This window comes from Anolis sagrei, chromosome Y (genome assembly GCF_037176765.1).
Source record: "Anolis sagrei isolate rAnoSag1 chromosome Y, rAnoSag1.mat, whole genome shotgun sequence".
NCBI lineage: Eukaryota > Metazoa > Chordata > Lepidosauria > Squamata > Dactyloidae > Anolis > Anolis sagrei.
The window spans coordinates 83,943,005-83,967,465 of record NC_090035.1 but is presented as its reverse complement, the minus strand read 5'-3'; the positions used below and the strand labels follow the sequence as shown (position 1 = coordinate 83,967,465).

General features: G+C 42.7%; 1 protein-coding gene across 1 annotated transcript in view; it reads left to right on the top strand.

The window, feature by feature from the left end:
• Positions 1 to 24,461, top strand: part of LOC132769659 (glutamate receptor ionotropic, kainate 5-like) — a 95,398-nt gene that overhangs the window by 35,569 nt on the left and 35,368 nt on the right. The window contains 8 exon segments of the mRNA XM_067461894.1: positions 355 to 519; positions 4,185 to 4,282; positions 6,207 to 6,372; positions 8,667 to 8,845; positions 10,444 to 10,497; positions 18,055 to 18,216; positions 20,858 to 21,010; positions 22,985 to 23,089. Coding sequence (XP_067317995.1) covers positions 355 to 519; positions 4,185 to 4,282; positions 6,207 to 6,372; positions 8,667 to 8,845; positions 10,444 to 10,497; positions 18,055 to 18,216; positions 20,858 to 21,010; positions 22,985 to 23,089 — 1,082 coding nt within the window.

Here is a 24,461-nt window from a genome sequence, read left to right as displayed (position 1 = left end):
GATGGTGATAATAATAATAATAATAGTAATAATAGAATAGTAGAGTTGGGGGAGACAACATGGGCCATCTAGTCCAACCCCCTTCTGCCTTCATGCAGGAAAAGCACAATCCAAGCACCCCCAACAGATGGTCATCCAGCCTCATAGGTATTAGCAGGTTCATGTCAAAAGAGGGTTATAGACACATAGAATCCTAGAGTTGGAAGGAAGGGACCCCCAAAGGCCATCCAGTCCAACCTCCTCCTGCTAGGGAGGAATGCACCATCCGACCCCCCCTGACAGATGGCCATTTGACCTCGAGAGAAGGCAGGCTTTGCGCTGACGGTGGTGTGTTTCTCTCTGCCTCCCGTCTAGCTGCCATCTTGGATGACCAGACCGTCTGCGGCCGCGGGGAGCGCCTGGCCCTGGCCTTGGCCCGGGAGCACATCAACAGCATCATCGAGGTGCCGGCCAAAGCGCGGGTGGAGGTCGAGATTTTTGAGCTGCAGCAGGACAGCCAGTACGAGACCACCGACACCAGTGCGTCCCCCCTCCCTCCCCCTCCCCTCGCTCTTTCGTTCTTTCTTCCTCTGGCTCCCAATGAATGTCACTGCAGGCCGTCCCCAGGTTACAAACACCCAACTCCTAGTTAAGAACAGGGCTGAGACACCAGGAAGTGTCCACTCCTGGAAGAGATACTGTTACACTTGTTGGTAACTTGGGACGCCCTGGATTTATGTCTCCTCAAGACGTGAGGATGTGTTGCCAGGTGACCCATTGAATCCATGTCCCTCCTGGGATGCGCAGTTGCACCAGGAGCCCAAGTCCCAGGGATGTGTAGTTTGGGGACACTTGCTCTTCCCTGGCGCAGAATCCCAAACATCTTGAGATGATGCCCTGGTCACTTAATGCTAAACCAGTTGCAACCATGCCACTCAGAGGGCCCTGGGTGGCATTACAACTCCCATTTTCCCACTGTGTTGGTCTTGGAGTGATGGGATTTGTAGTCCAGACACATCTGGTATGAGACTAAGGGAACAGGAGTGCAAAGACAAACAACACGGGGCAGGTTTGCTTCATTAAAGCTGTTAGGAATATATGTATTGTCGAAGGCTTTCGTGGCCGGAATCACTGGGTTGTTGTAGGTTTTTTCAGGCTATATGGCCATGGTCTAGAGGCATTCTCTCCTGACGTTTCGCCTGCATCTATGGCAAGCATCCTCAGAGGTAGTGAGGTCTGTTGGAACTAGGAAAAGGGGTTTATATATCTGTGGAATGACCAGGGTGGGACAAAGGACTCTTATCTGCTGGAGCTAGTTGTGAATGGGTTGTTGTAGGTTTTTTCGGGCTATATGGCCATGGTCTAGAGGCATTCTCTCCTGACGTTTCGCCTGCATCTATGGCAAGCATCCTCAGAGGTAGTGAGGTCTGTTGGAACTAGGAAAAGGGGTTTATATATCTGTGGAATGACCAGGGTAGGACAAAGGACTCTTGTCTGCTGGAGCCAGGTGGGAATGTTTCAACTGACCACCTTGATTAGCATATAATGGCCTGGCAGTGCCTGGAGCAAACTTTTGTTGAGAGGTGATTAGATGTCCTTGTTTGTTTCCTCTCTGTTGTTGTGCTGTTCTAATTTTTTAATACTGGTAGCCAGACTTTGTTCATTTTCATGGTTTCCTCCTTTCTGTTGACATTGTCACATGTTTCTTGTGGATTTCAGTGGATCCTCTGTGTAGTCTGACATGGTGGTTGTTGGTGTGGTCCAGCATTTCTGTGTTCTCAGATAATATTTTGTGTCCAGGCTGGTTCCTCAGGTGCTCTGCTATGGCTGACTTCTCTGGTTGAAGGAGTCTGCAGTGCCTTTCATGTTCCTTGATGCGTGTCTGGGCAATTCTGCTGCATTTGGGGGTCTTCTTATCCACAATTGCATGGTACATGGTAGACTCCTGCAGAAGTGAGAGGATCCCTCTTGTCCTTTGCTGAACGGAGCATTGGTTGGATTTTTGGTGGGTTTGGAGATAGTTTGTATGTTGTGTGTTAGGAATATTTTTTATGCTCAATCCCTGAGCAATGGATGGTGTGCAAGTATCCTCATACTCTGGTCGCACCTGATTAGAACCACAAGCAGAGGCAAGGGTGGGATTAACACAACTTCCACCCTTCCGGAAGGCTTTTCCCTGGCACTCTGCACATGCCAAGCTCTGCACAAACTCAAGGCCTGCCACACTCTCCTCCTTCACCGCAATCTTCTTGGTTTTTCTCCCACGTAGATCTCTCTTCTTGGAATAGAATAACTTTTATTGTCATGGCGCATCGTACAACGGAATTAAATGCCACCCCCAATACACACACACACACACACTTTCTCTCTCTCTATATATATATATCTATATAAATAAAAATGTAATGTCTGTTTGTGGTATTCACAGAACTCAAAAACCACTGGGGGAATTGACACCAAATTTGGACACAAGACACCCAACAACTCAATTTATGTCCTTCACTCATAAAAACACTGAAAAACACAGCAGAAGGGACTTAAAAAGCCCCAAAAAGCTAAATGACAATACAGAAAAAAGGGAAGAAAGAGGGAGGGAAGGGGAGAAAAAAAAGAAAGAAAGAAGGAGGGAAAGAAAGAAGGAAAGGGAGAAGGAAGCATGGAAGTAGAGAAGGAAGAAAGGAGAGAAAGAGGGAGGGAAAGAAAAAAGGGGGAGGAAGGAAAGTTAGAGAAAGAAGGAAGGAGAGAAGGAAAGAAAAAGGGAAAGAAGGAAGGAAATAGGGAGCAAAGGAAGGGGGGAAGATGTAGAGAAAGAGGGAGGGAAGGAAAGAGAGAAGGAAGAAAAGAGAGACAGCAGAAGAGAAATAAAAAGGGGGAAGGAAGGAAAGAGATAGAGAAGGAAGGAAGGAAGAAGAGAAGGAAAGAGGGAGTGAAGGAAGGAGGGAAAGAAGGAGAGAAAGAGGGAAGGCTGGCCACAGCAATGCGTGGCGGGTACAGCTAGTATATATAAATAAAAATGTAATGTTCGTTTGTGGGATTAACATAACCCAAAAACCACTGGACGAATGGACACCAAATTTGGACACAAGACACCTCTCAGGCCAAGGAGTGACCATCACTCAGAAAAACACTGAAAAACACAACAGAAGGGACTTAAAAAGACAAAAAAAAACCAACCCCACTTTACAGCACATGCGCTAAACCACATATATGCACATACACATATATACACACACAAAACACATATACACAGACTGGGCCACAGCAACGCGTGGAAGGGAATGGCTAGTATCTATATATAAAAATAAAACTGTAATGTTCATAAACATAACTCAAAAACCACTGGACAAATTGACACCAAATTTGGACACAAGACACCTCTCAGGCCAACGAGTGACCATCACTCAGAAAAACACTGGAAAACACAGCAAAGGGGACTTAAAAAGCCAAAAAACACACCAAAAATACATTACAATGCATCCGTAAAACCACATATATAAATACAAACACACATATATACAAATATACACAAATATATACACACACATATAGACCTATATATACACACAAAACACATATACACAGACTGGGCCACAGCAATGTGTGGCAGGGGATGGCTAGTGTGTGTGTGTGTGTGTGTGTGTGTGTGTTACAAAAACAAAACACCCATCCTTCCACATTCCCATCGCTCTAGCACAACCTGTAATGCCACATTAGTGAGAAACCACAAGAGTTTGATACACAAATATATACACACACATATGCACCTATATACACACAAAAAACACGTATACACTGACTGGGCCACAGCAATGTGTGGCAGGGGATGGCTAGTGTGTGTGTGTATGTATTACAAAAACAAAAAACCCATCCTATCACATTCCCATCGCTCTAGCACAACCTGTAATGCCACATCAGTTAGAAACCACAAGAGTTCAATAGAGTCACGGCTCTTTGCCTGTCACAACAGCAGAAGCATCATACACATTGTCCCACTTTGATCCTGGATCTGACCCATCGTATATAGCATTGCGTCATCTATGACACCCCAACCTTGTGCCCTGGCTGCATCGGATGCCAGGCATTGCGCTCTAGGTTCTTCCCCCCTTCTGTGACTTGCCTTCTTGTTCTGACTCTGCACTGAGTTCCTGGAGATGGTGACATCCTTGGCTTTGTTGTTGTCCTTGCACCCCGTCCCCTCCCTGCAGTGTGCCAGATCTTGCCCAAAGGCGTGGTCTCGGTCCTGGGTCCGGCGTCCAGCCCGGCCTCGGCCTCCATCGTCAGCCACATCTGCGGAGAGAAAGAGGTAAGTGGTCATCACAGTGCTGCCCTATGGGGGGGGGGGGTTGGTCTACCACGTGTAGCTGAGACCCCAAATCTGGACCTTTAGGAGAGAATCACTTTCATTGTGCATTGTGCAACGAAATTAAACACCATCCGCAATATGCATTATTATATATGTATAATTAAAAACAAGAACACCCATGCTTCCCCATTCTAGTCCCTATTGCACAGCCCCTCATGGCAATGTATTGGTGAATGGATGGATTGAATGATCAATAGATGAGTTGGTGATAGAGACATAGGTAGATGATAGAGGAAAGACACAACGAAGAGACAGAGAGAAGGAGAAGAGAAATGTATTGCTGAATAGATGGATAGGTAGGTAAGGTAGATAGAGACACAGGTGAAGAGATGGAGAAAGAGAGAAACATTGGTGGATGGATGGATGGATGGATGGATAGATAGATAGATGGAGAAAGAGATGGAGAAAGAGAGAAACATTGGTGAATGGATGGGTGATTGGATAGGTGATAGATAGATAGATAGATAGATAGATAGATAGATAGATAGATATACAGGTAAAGAGATAGATGGAGAGAGATGTATTGATTAATAGATGGATAGGTAGATAGATGGATAGATAGATGGATAGATAGATAAAGTCACAGGTGAAGAGACAGAGAAAGAGACAGTGGTGAATGGATGGATAGATAGATGATAGGTAGGTAGGTAGATAGATAGGGAAAGGCACAGGTGAAGAGATAGAGAGATGGAGAAGAGAAATGTATTGGTGAATAGATGAATAGGTAGATAGATAGTTGAAGACACAGATGAAGAGATGGAGAAAGAGATAAACATTGGTGAATGGATAGATGGATAGATAGATGATAGATAGATAGATAGATAGATAGATAGATAGATAGATAGATAGATAGGGAAAGGCACAAGTGAAGAGATAGAGAGATGGAAAAGAGAAATATATTGGTGAATAGATGGATAGAAAGGTAAATAGATAGATAAAGACACAGATGAAGAGATGGAGAAAGAGAGAAACATTGGTGAATGGATGGATGGATGGATGGATAGATAGATAGATAGAGATACAGATACAGGTAAAGAGATAGAGAGATGGGGAAGAGAAATGTATTGATTAATAGATGGATAGGTAGATAGATGGACAGATGGATAGATAGATAGATAGATAGATAGATAGATAGATAGATAGATAGATAGATGACAGGGTGGATAGATAGATAGATAGGTAGGTAGGTAGGTAGGTAGATAGATAGATAGATAGATAGATAGATAGATAGATAGAGGCACAGGTGAAGAGACGGAGAAAGAGATAAACAATGGTGGATGGATGGATGGATGGATAGATAGAGGAAAGACACAGGTGAAGAGATAGATGGAGAAGAGAAATGTATTGCTGAATAGATTGATAGAAAGGTAGATAGATAGATAAAGACACAGGTGAAGAGATGGAGAAAGAGAGGAACATTGGTGAATGGATAGATAGATAGATAGATAGATAGATAGATAGATAGATAGATAGATAGAGGAAAGACACAGGTGAAGAGATAGAGATAGAGAAATAGTGAAATGTATTGTTGAATGGATGGATAAATGATCAGATAGATGGGTTTGGTGGATTGAGAAATAGGTAGATGATAAAGACACAGGTGTATGGATAGAGAGATGGAGAAGGGAAACGTATTGGTGAATGGGTGGATAGATAGGTAGATGGATGGATAGACAGACAGATAGAGAAAAACACAGGGGAAGAGATGGAGAGACAGAGAAAGAGGGAAACATTGGTGGATGGATGGATGGAGGGATAGAGACAGACAGCCTCAACTAAAAGACTTCCATGGAGTCCTAGAGTTGGAAGTGGTCGGCGTGGGAAAGCGTTGCGCTTGAGGTGCCTTGCCTTGCTTTCCTTGCAGATCCCGCACGTGAAGGTGGGCCCCGAGGAGACCCCCAAGCTGCAGTACCTGCGCTTTGCCTCGGTCAGCCTGTACCCCAGCAACGAGGACGTCAGCCTGGCCGTCTCCCGCATCCTCAAGTCCTTCAACTACCCCTCCGCCAGCCTCATCTGCGCCAAGGCCGAGTGTGAGCAAGGGCAGGGGGATCGGGGTCGAGGGATCGGGGCCAAGGGGTCAGGACACGGGCTTCAGGCAGGAAGGAGGCCATCCCAGTCATTAGAGGTGACCATAGAGGCCTATTCAGAGTGCCACTGGGAGTCTCCTTGGGGAGAGGAAAGAAGAATATCAACATAACATCATCATCAACAACAACAATAGATGCAATAATAACAGAAACAACAGCTTGTGGATCCAGTTGGGAGACCCACGTTTAGTCTCATAGGGAGAGAAAAAGCAGGATGGTGGTGGTGGTGGTGGTGGTGGTGGTGATGATGATGATGATGATGATGATGATCATCATCATCATCATCATCATCATAGATGCTTGCAGGTGCAGTTGGGAGACCTGCTTTGAGTCTCCTTTGGGAAGAGAAAAAGCAGGATATAAATAACAACAGAAACAACAACAACAACAATAATAATAGCTACAACAAGAATAAAAACAATAGCTTGCAGATCCAGTTGCAGATCGATGGGAGACCCATGTTTGGGCTCCTTTGGGAGAGAAAAAAACAGGATGATGTGGAGGAACAGGATGATAATTCTAATAGATGCTTGTAGATGCAGCTGAGGGACCTGCATTGAGTCTCCTTTGGGAGAGCAAAAAACAGGATGCAAATAACAACAACAGCAACAACAGCAGCAGCAGCAATGACAATAATAAGTGCTTGCGGATGCATCTTGGAGACCTGCTTTGAGTCTCCTTTGGGAGAGAAGAAAACAGGATGTAATTAATATTAATAACAGTAACAACAACAACGACAATAATAGGCGCTTGTGGATGCAGCTGGGAGACCTGCTTTGAATCTCCTTTGGGAAGAGAAAAAACAGGATGTAAATAATAATAATAATAATAATAATAATAACAGTAACAACAACAATAGGCGCTTGCGGATGCAGCTGGGAGATCTGCTTTGAGTCTCCTCTGGGAAGAGAAAAAACAGGATGCAAATAATAATAATAATAACAATAATAATAACAATAACAATAATAACAAGCATAACAACAACAACAGTAAGCGCTTGCGGATGCAGCTGGGAGATCTGCTTTGAGTCTCCTCTGGGAAGAGAAAAAACAGGATGCAAATAATAATAATAATAACAACAATAGTAACAACAACAACAATAGGCGCTTGCAGATGCAGCTGGGAGACCTACTTTGAGTCTCCTTTGGGAGAGAAAAAACAGGATGTAAATAATAATAATAATAGTAATAATAACAATATCAACAGCAAGAATAATGAGAATAATAGACGCTTGCGGATGCAGCTGGGAGACCCACTTTGAGTCTCCTTTGGGAGAGAAAATGCACAATATCAATACTAATACCAGTAACACTATGTAACACAATTTTTGTTCCTGGGTTATCAATGTATTTTCCTAATTGGTTCTATTATAGAAACATGGGAAAAGTTTCTTAAGCTGCAAAAACATTGTTTCTACGGGAGGGAGAGAGGGACACCATCCTTCACCATAGCACATTTGGCTCTCGTTCTTCAATGAGTATCTTAACCAATTCAATCTAGTTTGTGGCAACTCCTTTCAAAGTAAGAACCACACAATTAAACAGGAAATAACAGGTTCAAATTAGTGACAGAACATTTTAAATTGTGTTACATTGTGTAACATAACAATAACAACAATAATAATAGAAACATGGGTGGTAGTAATAATAATAATAATAATAATAATAATAATAATAATAATAGCTTGGAGTCAATAGAATGGCCCCAGAAGAGGAGGCCTTCTCAGCAGAGTTTCCTTGCAAGAGTTTCCCGGAAATTAGCATGCCAAACAGTGTTGATATCAATGGGCACAAGATGTACCCATGTATGTACATGTATGTGCTTATGTGTATATATATTTTCATTCCTTTGGATGTGTTTGTCCTGCCACTGTGGAGTCAATGGAATGGCCCCAGAAGAGGAGGCCTTCTCCGCAGAGTTTCCTTGCAAGAGTTTCCCGGAAATTAACATGCCAAACAGTGTCTAGATGCCTCTAGAACATGGCTCTATAGCCCGAAAAAACCCACAAGAACCTAGTGTTGATATCAATGGGCACAAGATGTACCTGTGTATGTACATGTATGTGCATATGTGTATATATATTCTCATTCCTTTGGATGTTTTTGTCCTGCCACCGTCCTTGTATTTGGAGCCCAGTCCTGTGGTGGGGGTGGGGGTTTGCAGTTGGGGGGGGTGTCTCCTGGCTGACCTCTGACCTCAGCTTGACCTCTGACCTTGGTGCCCCCCTCTCCTTGCAGGCCTGCTGCGTCTGGAGGAGTTGGTGCGCCAGTTCCTGATCTCCAAGGAGACGCTCTCCATCCGGATGCTGGACGACACCAACGACCCCACGCCGCTCTTGAAGGAGATCCGGGACGACAAGGTCTCCACCATCATCGTGGACGCCAACGCCTCCGTCTCCTATCTCATCCTCAAGAAGGTCAGAAGAGCTTGGGTTGGCATCGCTGTCCTTCGGGGGAGCCGGGGGGAGTGGTCCTCGGCAGAGAGAGGACACCCAACAACTTACGATATGCAGATGACACCATACTACTATTAGGAAACAGCAAAGGCTCGGAACAGTTACTGAAGAATACTTTAGAGCAGGCCTGGGCCAACTTTGGCCCTCCTTCCCTCCAGGTGGTTTGGACTCCAACTCCCAGTATTCCTAACAGCTGGTAGGCTGTTAGGAATTGTGGGAGTTGAAGTCTAAAACACCTGGAGGGAGGGCTTAAGTTGGCCTGTGTCTATCTATACAAGCTGGGTGGAGTGGTCCTCAGCAGAGAGAGAACCCCTAACAACTTATGATACGCAGATGACACCATACTACTATCAGGAAACAGCAAAGGCTCGGAACAGTTACTGAAGAATACTTTATGGCAGGCCTGGGCCAACTTTGGCCCTCCTTCCCTCCAGGTGGTTTGGACTCCAACTCCCAGTATTCCTAACAGCTGGTAGACTGTTAGGAATTGTGGGAGTTGAAGTCTAACACACCTGGAGGGAGGGCTGAAGTTGGCCTGTGTCTATTTATACAAGCTGGGTGGAGTGGTCCTCGGCAGAGGGAGAACCCTCAACAATTTATGATACGCAGATGACACCGTACGACTATCAGGAAACACCAAAGCTCGGAACAGTTACTGAAGAATACTTTAAAGCAGGCCTGGGCCAACTTCAGCCCTCCTTCCCTCCAGGTGGTTTGGACTCCAACTCCCACAATTCCTAACAGCTGGTAAGCTGTTAGGAATTGTGGGAGTTGAAGTCCAAAACACCTAGAGGGAGGGCTGAATTTGGCCTGTGTCTATCTATACAAGCTGGGTGGAGTGGTCCTCAGCAGAGAGAGAACCCCTAACAACTTATGATACGCAGATGACACCATACTACTATCAGGAAACAGCAAAGGCTCGGAACAGTTACTGAAGAATACTTTAGAGCAGGCCTGGGCCAATTTTGGCCCTCCTTCCCTCCAGGTGGTTTGGACTCCAACTCCCACTATTCCTAACCGCTGGTAGGCTGTTAGGAATTGTGGGAGTTGAAGTCCAAAACACCCGGAGGGAGGGCTGAATTTGGCCTGTGTCTATCTATACAAGCTGGGTGGAGTGGTCCTCGGCAGAGAGAGAACCCTCAACAATTTATGATACGCAGATGACAGCTGGTAGGCTGTTAGGAATTGTGGGATTTGTGGATTGTGGAATTGTGGGAGTTGAAGTCCAAAACACCTAGAGGGCTGAATTTGGCCTGTGTCTATCTATACAAGCTGGGTGGAGTGGTCCTCAGCAGAGAGAGAACCCCCAACAACTTATGATACGCAGATGACACCATACTACTATCAGGAAACAGCAAAGGCTCGGAACAGTTACTGTTAATTGTGGGACCCCAACTCCCATAATTCCTAACAGCTAGTAGGCTGTTAGGAATTGTGGGAGTTGAAGTTTAAAACACCTGGAGGGAGGGATGAAGTTGGCCCAGGCCTGATCTTGACAGATGATGATGGATCATGATGATGTAACGTGATGTTTGTTCCTTCTGCTTCTCCGCTTGCAGGCTTCTGAGCTGGGCATGACCTCCGCTTTCTACAAATACATCCTGACCACGATGGTGAGTAACAACTGCATTGACTCTTATGCGCTGTCAAATCTCATGCGCGCCTCATTTTGCAAAACCCTGAAACCAACGGAAGTATTTGCTGCCGAATGTCATGCCTCGTGGCAAAAAGTGTCACCTTTGTCATTTGGCACTACTTACGGTTGCTGCATACTTAGAATCCCTTCCAGCCACGGAAAAGGAAACCTCGGGGTGCATTTATGCTGTGCAACAAATCACTTAAACTGACTTAGTTCAATGCTACGGAGTCATGGGGGTGTCGTTTTGCAAGGCCTTGAGCCTTCTCTGCCAAAGGATGCGGATGCCTCACCGAACTGCAAATCCCAGCATCCCATAGCATTTTTATTTATTTATCGTGACATTTGTATGACATTTTTAACAGAAACAAACAAACAAACAGACAAAACACAGAATTTGCAAGCTTGGTAGTTGATTAGATGTCCTTTGACCAGTCTCTGGCCCCTTGGAGTGCCTCTGGTGTTGCCGCAAGGAGGTCCTCCATCAGCCATTGGTTGAGGGTTTGAGCCTGCCACTTTTGGACTCTCGCTTGCTGAGGTGTTCAAGCGAGTGTCTCTGTAGATTTTAGAAAACTATTTCTAGATTTAAGTCGTTGACAAACAGATAAAAAAACCCACAAAATTTGCAAGTATGGTAGTTGACTAGATGTCCTTTGACCAGTAGCTGGCCCCTTGGAGTGCCTCTGGTGTTGCCACAAGAAGGTCCTCCCTTGTGTATATGGCAGGGCTCAGGGTGCATTGCAGCAGATGGTCAGTGGTTGGTTCTTTTCCGCACTCGCATGTCGGGGATTCCACTTTGTGGGCCCATTTCTGAAGGTTGGCTCTGCATCTCGTGGTGCCAGAGCGCAGTCTGTTCAGCGCCTTCCACGTCGCCCCGTCTTCCGTGTGCCCAGGGGGGAGTCTCTCATTTGGTATCATATGGGTTTGAGCCTGCCACTTTTGGACTCTTGCTTGCTGGGGTGTTCCAGCGAGTGTCTCTGTAGATCTTAGAAAACTATTTCTAGATTTAAGTTGTTGACGTGCTGGCTGATACCCAAACAGGGGATGAGGTGGAGATGTCTCTGCCTTGGTCCTTTCACTCTTGGCTGCTACTTCCCGGCGGATGTCAGGTGGTGCAATACCGGCTAAGCAGTGTAATTTCTCCAGTGGTGTGGGGCGCAGACACCCCGTGATAATGCGGCATGTCTCATTAAGAGCCACATCCACTGTTTCAGCGTGGTGAGATGTGTTCCACACTGGGCGTATTCAGCAGCAGAGTAGTACAGCGCAAGGACAGATGTCTTCACTGTGTCTGGTTGTGATCCCCAGGTTGTTCCAGTCAGCTTTCGTATGACATTATTTCTAGCGCTCACGTTTTGCTTGATGTTCAGGCAGTGCTTCTTGTAGGTCAGGGCACGGTCCAGAGTGACTCCCAGGTATTTGGGTGCGCTGCAATGCTCCCGTGAGATTCCTTCCCAGGTAATAATCCTCAGAGCTTGGGATGCTTGTCTGTTCTTGAGATGAAAGGCACATGTCTGTGTTTTAGATGGGTTGGGGATCAGCTGGTTTTCCCTGTAAGAGGCAGTCAGAGCACCTAGAGCTTCGAAATGTGAGTAGATCAATAGGTACCGCTCCGGCGGGAAGGTAACAGCGCTCCATGCAGTCATGCTGGCCACATGACCTTGGAGGTGTCTACGGACAACGCCGGCTCTTCGGCTTAGAAATGGAGATGAGCACCACACCCCAGAGTCAGACATGACTGGACTTCGTGTCAGGGGACTACCTTTACCTTTACTATTATTATTATTATTAGGAACACAACCAGATGTGGCTAAAATGTATACAAAACATCTGTTAGACTCTCCTGGGGATGCTGAGAGATGTTGTGGCCCCGTTCCTCTCCCTTCGCAGTATGTTTACTTGTATATCTATGGGGAGGGATGTGTTTCTCATCCTCTCTCAGCCCACCTGGGACCCCCAAGGGATGCGCAAGGGAGAGCCATGCATTCGCAAGCAGGGAGTACACAGCTGAGCCAACGCGGCTTAGCAAACACTCCCTTCCAACTATTGTTAAGGAGGAACCTGGAGTGTGTACTAAACAGTCTCCGTTCCGAGTTGGGAAGGAGGAAGGACAGGGCAACAACATGGTGGTTTTTGGAATTTAATCGATTTGTGTAACTGCTTTATTGGTTTTAATTCTATGCTTATAGGCGTTAGGTTTTTTAATAAAAGGCTATAATAATAATAATAATAATAATAATAATAATAATGAAAGGCAATAATAATGATAATGATAATAATAAAGAATAAGCATGCAATAATAATAATGATAATAATAATAAAGAATAAGCATTCAATAATAATAATGATAATAATAATAATGGAAAATAAGCGTGCAATAATAATAATAATAATAATAATGGAGAATAAGCATGCTGTAATAATAATAATAGAATAATAATAGAATAATAATAATAATAATGAAAATAAGCATGCAATAATAATGAAAATAAGCATGCAATAATAATAATAATAATAGAATAATAATAATAATAATAATAATGGAAAATAAGCATGCTGTAATAATAATAATAATAATAGAATAATAATAATAATAATAATAATGAAAATAAGCATGCAATAATAATAATAATAATGGAAAATAAGCATGCTGTAATAATAATAATAATAATAATGGAGAATAAGCACACATAATAATAATAATAATAATAATAATAATAATGGAAAATAAGCATGATGTAATAATAATAATAATAATAATAATAATGGAAGACAATAATAGTAATAATAGAGAATAAGCATGCTGAAATAATAATAATAATAATAATAATAATAATAATAACGGAAGGCAATAATAATAATGATAATGATAATAATAATAAAGAATAAGCATGCAATAATAATAATAATGGAAAATAAGCATGCAATAATAATAATAACAATAATGGAGAATAAGCACACAATAATAGAAATAATAATAATGGAAGGCAATAATGATGATGATGATGATAATAATAATAATAATAATAATAATAGAGAATAAGCATGCAATAATAATGGAAAATAAGCATGCTATAATAATAGTAATAATAATGGAAGGCAATAATAATGATAATAATAATAATAATAATGGAAAATAAGCACGCTATAATAATAATAAAAGACAATAATATAATAATAAGCATGCAATAATAATAATAATAATAATGGAAAATAAGCATGCTGTAATAATAATAATAATAATAATAATAGAAGACAATAATAATAATAATAATAATAATAATGGAGAATAAGCACACTATAATAATAATAATAATAATAATAATAATAATAATAGAAGACAACAAAAACAACAATAATGGAGAAAAAACACACTATGATAATAATAGAAATAATAATAATGGATGGCCATCTGTCAGGGGTGCTTGGAATGCAATATTCCTGCTTCTTGGCAGAATGGGGTTGGACTGGATGATGGCCCAGGAGGTCTCTTCCCACTCTAGGATTCTAGGATTCTATGATTCTATAAGGCAATAATAATAGAGAATAGGCATGCAATAATAATAATAATAATAATAATAATAATAATAGAGAATAAGCACACAATAATAATAATAATAGAAATAATAATAATGGAAGGCAATAATAATGATAATAATAATAAAGAATAAGCATGTAATAATAATAATAATAATAATGGAAGGCAATAATAATAGAGAATAGGCATGCAATAATAATAATAATAATAATAATAATAATAATAATAGAGAATAAGCACACAATAATAATAGAAATAATAATAATGGAAGGCAATAATAATGATAATAATAATAAAGAATAAGCATGCAATAATAATAATAATAATAATAATAATGGAAAATAAGCATGCTGTAATAATAATAATAGAAGACAATAATAATGATAATAATAATAATAATAGAGAATAAGCACACAATAATAATAATAATAGAAATAATAATAATGGAAGGCAATAATAATGATAATAATAATAAAGAATAAGCATGCAATAATAATAATAATAATGGAAGGCAATAATAATAGAGAATAGGCATGCAATAATAATAATAATAATAGAGAATAAGCACACAATAATAATAGAAATAATAATAATGGAAGGCAATAATAATGATAATAATAAAGAATAAGCGTGCAATAATAATAATAATAATGGAAAATAAGCATGCTGTAATAATAATAATAGAAGATGATAATAATAATAATAATAATAATAATGGAAGATAATAATAATAATGGAGAATAAGCACACTGTAATAATAATAGAAATAATAATAATGGAAGGCAATAATAATGATAATAATAATAAAGAATAAGCATGCAATAATAATAATAATAATGGAAGGCAATAATAATAGAGAATAGGCATGCAATAATAATAATAATAATAATAATAGAGAATAAGCACACAATAATAATAGAAATAATAATAATGGAAGGCAATAATAATGATAATAATAATAAAGAATAAGCATGCAATAATAATAATAATAATAATAATGGAAAATAAGCATGCTGTAATAATAATAATAATAGAAGACAATAATAATAATAATAATGGAAGATAATAATAATAATGGAGAATAAGCACATTATAATAATAATAGAAATAATAATAATGGAAGGCAATAATAATAGAGAATAGGCATGCAATAATAATAATAATAATAATAATAATAATAGAGAATAAGCACACAATAATAATAATAGAAATAATAGTAATGAAAGGCAATAATAATGATAATAATAATAGAGAATAAGCATGCAATAATAATGGAAAATAAGCATGCTATAATAATAGTAATAATAATGGAAGGCAATAATAATGATAATAATGGAGAATAAGCACACAATAATAATAATAATAATAATAATAATAATAATAATAATATGTTGCAGTCTGGGAGTCTGGTGGAATCTTCTTCCTTCTCTGGAGGGTTTTTAAGCAGAGGCTGGATGGATGGCTATCTGTTGGGATGGATCAGATTGTGCCTTCTTTTCTGGTTGGACTGGATGGCCTCATGGGTCCTCTATCAAGGGAGTCTCATTGAGGGTTTTTTTTGTGTGTGTCAGGAGTGACTTGAGAAACTGCAAGTCGCTTCTGGTGTGAGAGAATTGTCCGTCTGCAAGGATGTTGCCCAGGGGACGTTGCCCGAGTGTTTGATGTTTTACCATCCTTGTGAGTGAGAGGGAGGTGAAGCTGACAGAGGGAGCTCAACACACTCTCCTCGGATTCGAACCTGTTGGTCAGCAGTCCTGCTGGCACAAGGGTTTAACCCATTGCGCCACCAAGGTCTCCTGGACTCATTGAGTGAAGTAAGAGTTTGGGTGGGCATCTGTTGGAAGGGATCGGATTGTGTCTTTTTACGTCTGACCGAAAGGGGGTTGGACTGGATGGCCTTTGTGCGTCCGTCCATCGCTTCCCACTCTAGGATTCTATGGTTCTGTCATTCCCGCAAAGCGTTTTGCTGCTGTTTTTGGGAGCTGCTGACCTTCCTTGGGTTTCTGGAACATGGGCTTGGCTTTGGCCGAGACGAGAGTAGGTGACCCTTCCGTGGGGAGCCAGCCAAAGGCACACGTGGTTTTGGCAAAAACCCCAATGCGCGCATGCCACGTGGCCCCAGGGCCCAGCCTTGTCTCCCAAGGGCCGGAGCAGTGCCATTGCCTCCCCTTCTGGGGCCGTTGAAGGTGAAAGCGAGGCTGGTGGAGATCCCAGGATGGGCAGCCGGCCAACGACCTGGCCTCAGGCCAAAAGCCCCGCCGGACTGCCAGCAACCGGCCTCTGAAGGTCAACAGGGGTCGGCCCTTCCCTTTGTCTCCCCTCCTCCTCCTCCTCCTCTATCACTAGATGATTACTATTGGTGGTGTTGTTATGAGACACAATCAAAGCCCTCCCAGCAGATGGCCATCCAGCCATAGACATGGCAGACAGGACATATCTATATCTATAAAAATGCTCTGTGCGTCATGAGTCCCTTAAAAACAAAAGAACCAATGAATGAAATCACACCAAATTTGGCCACAAAATGTCTCACGACACAAGGAGTGACCATCACTCAAAAAATTATGATTTTGTCATTTGGGAGTTGTAGTTGCCGGGATTTATAGTTCACCTACAATCAGAGATTATTCTGAATTCCACCAATGATGGAATTGAACCAAACTTGGCACACAGTTCTCCCCTGACCAACAGAAAATACTGGAAGGGGTTTGGTGGGCAGTGATCTTTGGTTTGGGAGTTGTAGTTCACCTACATCCAGAGAGCACTGTGGACTCAAACAAGGATGGATCTGGACCAAACTTTGCACCAATACTCAATATGCCCAAATGTGAACACTGGTAGAGTTTGGGGGAAATAGAATCTTGACATTTGGGAGTTGTAGTTGCTGGGATTTGTAGTTCACCTACAATCACAGAGCATTCTGAACCCCACCAACGATAGAATTGGGCCAAACCTCCCACACAGAACCCCCATGTGGGCCACAGCAATGCCTGGCAGGGGACAGCTAGTTAGATATATATATATATACACACACTAGATACAGAATCCTAGAGTTGGAAGGCCATCCAAAGGCCATCCAGTCCAACCCCCTTCTTTCTGCCAGGCAGGGTCACAATCAGAGCCTTCCCAGCAGATGGCCATCCAGCCATAGACATGACAGACATGGCATATTAGATACACACACAAACTAGATACAGAATCCTAGAGTTGGAAGGGGCACCCAAAGGCCATCCAGTCCAACTCCCTTCTTTCTGCCAGGCAGGGTCACAATCAAAGCCTTCCCAACAGATGGCCATCCAGCTATAGATACAGATAAACATGGCATACACACACACACACACACACATACATACACACACACACACACACACACACACACTAGATACAGAATCCTAGAGTTGGAAGAGGCACCCAAAGGCCATCCAGTCCAACCCCCTTCTTTCTGCCAGGCAGGAAGATACAATCAAAGCCTTCTGACAGATGGCCATCCAGCCATAGATATAGATAGAAAGACATGACTGATACACACATACACACACACACAGAGAACCATAAAATCCAATGGGACCCCCAAAGGCCATCCAGTCCAAGCCCCTTCTTTCTGCCAGGCAGGGTCACAATCAAAGCCTTCCCAAGAGATGGCCACCCAGTCATAAATATGATAAGTAAACATGAAATAGATAGATAGAGAGATAGATAGAGAATCCTCGGGTTGGAAAGGGCACCCAAAAGCCATCCAGTCCAACCTTCCTTCTTTCTGCCAGGCATGAAGACACCACCCGATCCCACCCAGCCTTTGCTTAAGGACCTCCCTGGACTTCTGGAGTTGGAAGGGACTCTCAGGGGCCACCCAGCCCTGCATGGCCAATTGGGGGTGGACTTGATGGCCCCTGCGTTCCCCTCCAACCCTGTTATGGTTGTGTGAATTCACAGACTCCTTTGGAGCCCAGGCGTGGTCACTGTGCCTTTCTCTCTCTCTCTCTCTGCGTGTTGCAGGACTTCCCCATCCTGCACTTGGAGGGCATCGTGGACGACCACTCCAACGTCCTGGGCTTCTCCATGTTCAACACCAGCCACCCCTTTTACATGGAGTTCGTCCGCAGCCTCAACATGTCCTGGAGGGAGAACTGCGAGCTCAGCCCCTACCCAGGGCCCGCGGTAAGCGACGCACACACGTGTGTCGTGCGTGTGGAAGCGTGTTTGTGTGTGCAACAGTCTTGGACTGTCCAAAGGGACCCATTTAAGGTGGAATCAGGTGTCAAACATGGATGATGTGTTGTTGCCCCAACTTTATTCTCCATCTTCATTGCTATGATACTTCATCTTGTTGATGGGAAGCTTCCCACTGGAGTGGAAATCATATATTAGACAGATGTCAAGCTGTTTAACCTCAGCAGACTAAATGAAAGCCAAAACCAAGGTCACAACAACATCTGGTATAGAACTCCAATATGCTGATGACAACATTGTTTGTGCGCATTCAGAAGAAGACCTACAAGCCACTCTAAACACCTTTGCAGAAGCATACGAGAAGCTCGGCCTGTCATTGAACATAGAGAAAACCAAAGGGCTCTTCCAGCTGTCACCAGCCAATCCCTCCCCAATGCCAGAGATACAGCTTCATGGTGTAACTTTAGAAAATGCTGACCATTTTCACTTCCTTGGCAGCCCCCTCTCCACCAAAGTCAACATTGACACTGAAATACAACACCGCCTGAGCTCTGCGAGTGCAGCTTTTTTCCAAATGAAGCAGAGAGTGTTTGAGGACTGGGACATCCATAGGGAGACCAAGGAACTTATTCATAAAGCTATTGTCCTCCCAACCCTGCTCTACACCTGTGAGATGTGGACTGTCTATAGACGTCAACATTGACACCGAAATACAACACTGCCTGAGCTCTGCGAGTGCAGCTTTTTTCCAAATGAAGCAGAGAGTGTTTGAGGACTGGGACATCCATAGGGAGACCAAGGAACTTATTCATAAAGCTATTGTCCTCCCAACCCTGCTCTACACCTGTGAAATGTGGACTGTCTATAGACGTCAACATTGACACTGAAATACAACACTGCCTGAGCTCTGCGAGTGCAGCTTTTTTCCAAATGAAGCAGAGAGTGTTTGAGGACTGGGACATCCATAGGGAGACCAAGGAACTTATTCATAAAGCTATTGTCCTCCCAACCCTGCTCTACACCTGTGAGATGTGGACTGTCTATAGACGTCAACATTGACACCGAAATACAACACTGCCTGAGCTCTGCGAGTGCAGCTTTTTTCCAAATGAAGCAGAGAGTGTTTGAGGACCGGGACATCCATAGGGAGACCAAGGAACTTATTCATAAAGCTATTGTCCTCCCAACCCTGCTCTACACCTGTGAAATGTGGACTGTCTACAGACGTCAACATTGACACTGAAATACAACACCGCCTGAGCTCTGCGAGTGCAGCTTTTTTCCAAATGAAGCAGAGAGTGTTTGAGGACTGGGACATCCATAGGGAGACCAAGGAACTTATTCATAAAGCTATTGTCCTCCCAACCCTGCTCTACGCCTGTGAGATGTGGACTGTCTATAGACGTCAACATTGACACCGAAATACAACACTGCCTGAGCTCTGCGAGTGCAGCTTTTTTCCAAATGAAGCAGAGAGTGTTTGAGGACCGGGACATCCATAGGGAGACCAAGGAACTTATTCATAAAGCTATTGTCCTCCCAACCCTGCTCTACACCTGTGAAATGTGGACTGTCTACAGACGTCAACATTGACACTGAAATACAACACCGCCTGAGCTCTGCGAGTGCAGCTTTTTTCCAAATGAAGCAGAGAGTGTTTGAGGACCAGGACATCCGTAGGGAGACAGACCAAGGGGCTTGTTTACAAAGCTATTGCCCTCCCAACCCTGCTCTACGCCTGCGAGATGTGGACTGTCTACAGACGTCAACATTGACACTGAAATACAACACCGCCTGAGCTCTGTGAGTGCAGCTTTTTTCCGAATGAAGCAGAGAGTGTTTGAGGATCGAGACATCCGTAGGGAGACAGACCAAGGGGCTTGTTTACAAAGCTATTGCCCTCCCAACCCTGCTCTACGCCTGTGAGATGTGGACTGTCTACAGACGTCAACATTGACGCCGAAATACAACACCGCCTGAGCTCTGCGAGTGCAGCTTTTTTTCGAATGAAGCAGAGAGTGTTTGTGGACCGGGACATCGGTAGGGAGACCAAGGGGCTTGTTTACAAAGCTATTGCCCTCCCAATGCTGCTATATGCCTGCGAAACGTGGACTGTCTACAGATGTCACACACAATTCCATCAGTGTTGCCTCTGGGAAATCCTGCAAATCTCTTGGGAAGATAGGCGGGAAATGTCAGCATGCTGGAAGAAGAAGCAAAGACCACCAGCATTGAAGCGATGCTCCTCCGCCATCATCATCATCATCATCATCATCATCATCATCATCATCATGTTTATTTATACCCTGCTTTTTTATCCACATATTATTAGTATTAGCACATGTTGTTGTTGTTGTTATGTTTATGTATATCCTGCTTTTTCTTTCCACAAGCGGCGGCTTACATTAAAAAGCATTTCAAGACCATTCAAAATCTACAAATATACAAACATTAACACAGAATTAAATATACCTGGTGTTATTAAAAATTCAGTTATAATTCATAAAAACCTATTCAAGTTGAATCGTGATGCCTATGGAGTGTGTACCGATTAATGTAATATATATTTGCATGCTAATAGTGAGATATCGATATGTCATAATTGGGGGGGTTTCTGCTCTCCTTCCAGCTGTCGGCCGCGTTGATGTTTGACGCCGTCCACGTGGTGGTCAGCGCGGTGCGGGAGCTGAACCGCAGCCAGGAGATTGGGGTCAAGCCCTTGGCCTGCACCTCTTCCAACATCTGGCAGCACGGGACCAGCCTCATGAACTACCTGCGGATGGTGAGGCTTCGGCACTATTTGGATACAGGGTGCGGAGAGGGGTCGAGGCTCTGGAGGAGATGCTGACCCCAGGTTGCACTTCAAGGATGTTTAAATATGGGTCTCCACTGACCCCAGGATGCACTTCAATGCATTATAAATATGGGTTTGCACTGACCATATGATGCACTCCAATCCATTATAAACATGGGTCCACACTGACCATATGATGCTCTTCAATGCATTATAAATATGTGTCTGTACTGACCCTAGAATGTACTTCAATGCATTATAAATATGAGTCTGCACTGACCCTATGATGCAGTTCATTGCAGTTTAAATATGGGTCTGCACTGACCCCAGGATGCACTTCAATGGGTCTGCACTGACCCTATGATCCACTTCAATGCAGTTTAAATATGGGTCTACACTGACCCTATGATGCATTTCAATCCATTATAAATATGGGTTTGCACTGACCCCAGGTTGTTCTTCAATGCATTATGAATATGGGTTTGCACTGACCTTATGACGTATTTCAATGCATTATAAATATGGGTCTGCACTGACCATATGATGCACTTTAATGCATTATAAATATGGGTTTGCAGTGACCATATGATGCACTTCAATGCATTATATATATGGGTCTGCACTGACCCTATGATGCACTTCAATGCATTGTAAATATGGGTCTGCACTGACCCTATGATGCATTTCAATGTGTTATAAATATGAATCTGCACTGACCCTTGGATGCACTTCAGTGCATTATAAATATGGGTTTGCACTGCCCTTGGATGCACTTCAGTGCAGTTAGAAGTGCATTATATGGGTGCACAGTGGCCGTATAATGCACTTCAATGCAGTTTAAATATGGGTCTGCACTGACCCTATGATGCACTTCAATGCATTATGAATATGGATCTGCACTGACTCTATGATGCACTTCAATGCATTATAACTATGGGTCTGCACTGACTCTTTGATGTACTTCAATGCATTATAAATATGGGTCTGCACTGACCCTAGGATGCAGTTCATTGCAGTTTAAATATGGGTCTGCACTGACCCTATAATGCACTTCAATGCAGTTTAAATATAAGTCTACACTGGCCCTAGGGTGTACTTAAATGCAATTTAAATATGGGTCTGCACTGACCCTAGGATGTACTTCAATGCATTATAGATATGGGTTTGCACTGACCCTATGATGCACTTCAATGCAATTTAAATATGGGTTTGCATTGACCCTTGGCTGCACTTCAGTGCAATTAGAAGTGCATTATATGGGTCCACAGTGACTATATAATGCACTTCAATGCAGTTTAAATATGGGTTTGCACTGACCCTAGGATGAACTCCAGTGCAATAAGAAGTACATTATATAGTTCTATGCTGACCCTAGGATGCACATCAGTGCAGTCAGAAGTGCATTATGTATGTCTATACTGATCCTAGGATACAGTTAGAAGTGCATTATATGGCTCCTCAGTGATTTCAATGCAGTTTACATATGTGTGTATACTGACCCTATGATGCAGTTCAATGCAGTTTATATATGACCTGCCCTGACCCTACGATGCAGTTCATTGTGGCTCAGACTCCACTCTATAGTTCTGTGATGACCCTAAAATTCATGAAAGGGTCAGTGTAGGACCACCTCTGTTGCCGTCCAGAGGTTGGCTTTGGTCTTGAGTGGGCAAGAGTCCTTGGCTTTACAAAAGCCTTGCTCCAAGAGCAGATGAGGATTGCTGGCATTGATGATGATGATGATGATGATGACATTTTAATCATGCCCAAATGTCCCTGCGAGTGGGTGCATATCTGGGCCAGGTGAGGATGTGTCTCATCATGGACCCCAATGGGCAACCCACGAAGCTTTGCAAGGCCTCTGTCCCCTTACTCGTTCTTCTCTTCTTTCCTTCCCTGTCCCTCTGTCCATCCCTCCCTCTGTCCATCCATTCCGGCCTGGGTCCCTCCCTGGGTGGCCAGGTAGAGTATGACGGGCTGACCGGCCGCGTGGAGTTCAACAGCAAGGGACAGAGGACCAACTACACCCTGCGGATCCTGGAGAAATCCCGGAACGGACACCGGGAGGTAAGTGGAACCCAAGGAAGGCCTTCATTACCATCGAGTGGGCTCGGAGTTTCCTTTATCCAGGTCTCACCAAGTGGCAATTTTCTCCAACGTGGCTTCATGGCATTGTTGTGCCCAAACACCTTCCTTTCAATAGGTTTCCTATTGTGTATCCTCTGTGGATAAGCAGGCGTTGCACCATCTTGGCTTGCATGATGCAGTTGCAAATGCAGACACACATACGTTGTTGTGTACACCAGGTAACATGATGTTCCTGGGCTATAAATATAATGATTTCTTAATTTGGTGAGGCCCAAGTGAGGCTAAAATGGAGCCACTTTGAGATAAAAATAAAATAATAATAATAACAACGACAACAACAATCTATATAAATAAAAATACAATGTTCGTTTGTGGGATTGACATAACTCAAAAACCACTGGACCAATTGACACCAAATTTGGACACAAGACACCTCTCAGGCCAAGGAGTGACCATCACTCATAAAAACACTGAAAAACACAACAGAAGGGACTTAAAAAGCCAAAACCAAAAATTACATTACAACACATGCACAAAAGCACACATATATATGCAAACACACATATACACATATACACAAGAGGAGGAAGTGGGATAAAAATATAATAATATTAACAACAGTAAAATAATAATATTAATAATAATAATAAGCAATTTTTGTTCTTGGGCAATACATGTCAATTCCAATTGGTTCTATCATGAAAAAAATTGGAAAAGTTTTATTAAAGTGCCAAAATTTTGTTCTTGCGGGAGGGACATCTTCCTGGTATAGCACATTTTGCAATAGTTTTCCAATGAAACTCTCATCATAGGGTCTCAACACATTCAGAGCCACAAAAATGAAGTTTCGGGAGCAGAATAACTCCTTTCAAAGTAAGGACCACACAATTAAACAGGAAACAGCACTTTCAAACCATTGTGTTGCCGAGCGTGATCCTCTCCGTGCCCCAGGAAGGAACCTTGTCCGGTTCGTGTAGGTGTTTCTGTTTGCAGAGTTCCAGCATGCTGCAATTGACAACAACAACAACAACAACAACAACAACAACAATGTTATTTCTTCCAAGACAGGTCACAGCACAGTTAAATCACACAAATACTAAAAACATTCTCCAAATACAAATTAAAATTCAGTTCCATAAAAGAGACAGATCAAATAATTTCTGTAAAATACACATTAATCACATAGGACAGACACCAAAACACATGACATGAGTTTAAAATTAATGCTTAGACAGTTCCTGCAAAATGAGTCAGCCTCCTTTCTTTTTCTTTCTTTCTTTCTTTCTTTCTTTCTTTCTTTCCTTCCTTCCTTTTCCTTTCCTTTCCCTTCCTTCCTTCCTTCCTTCCTTCA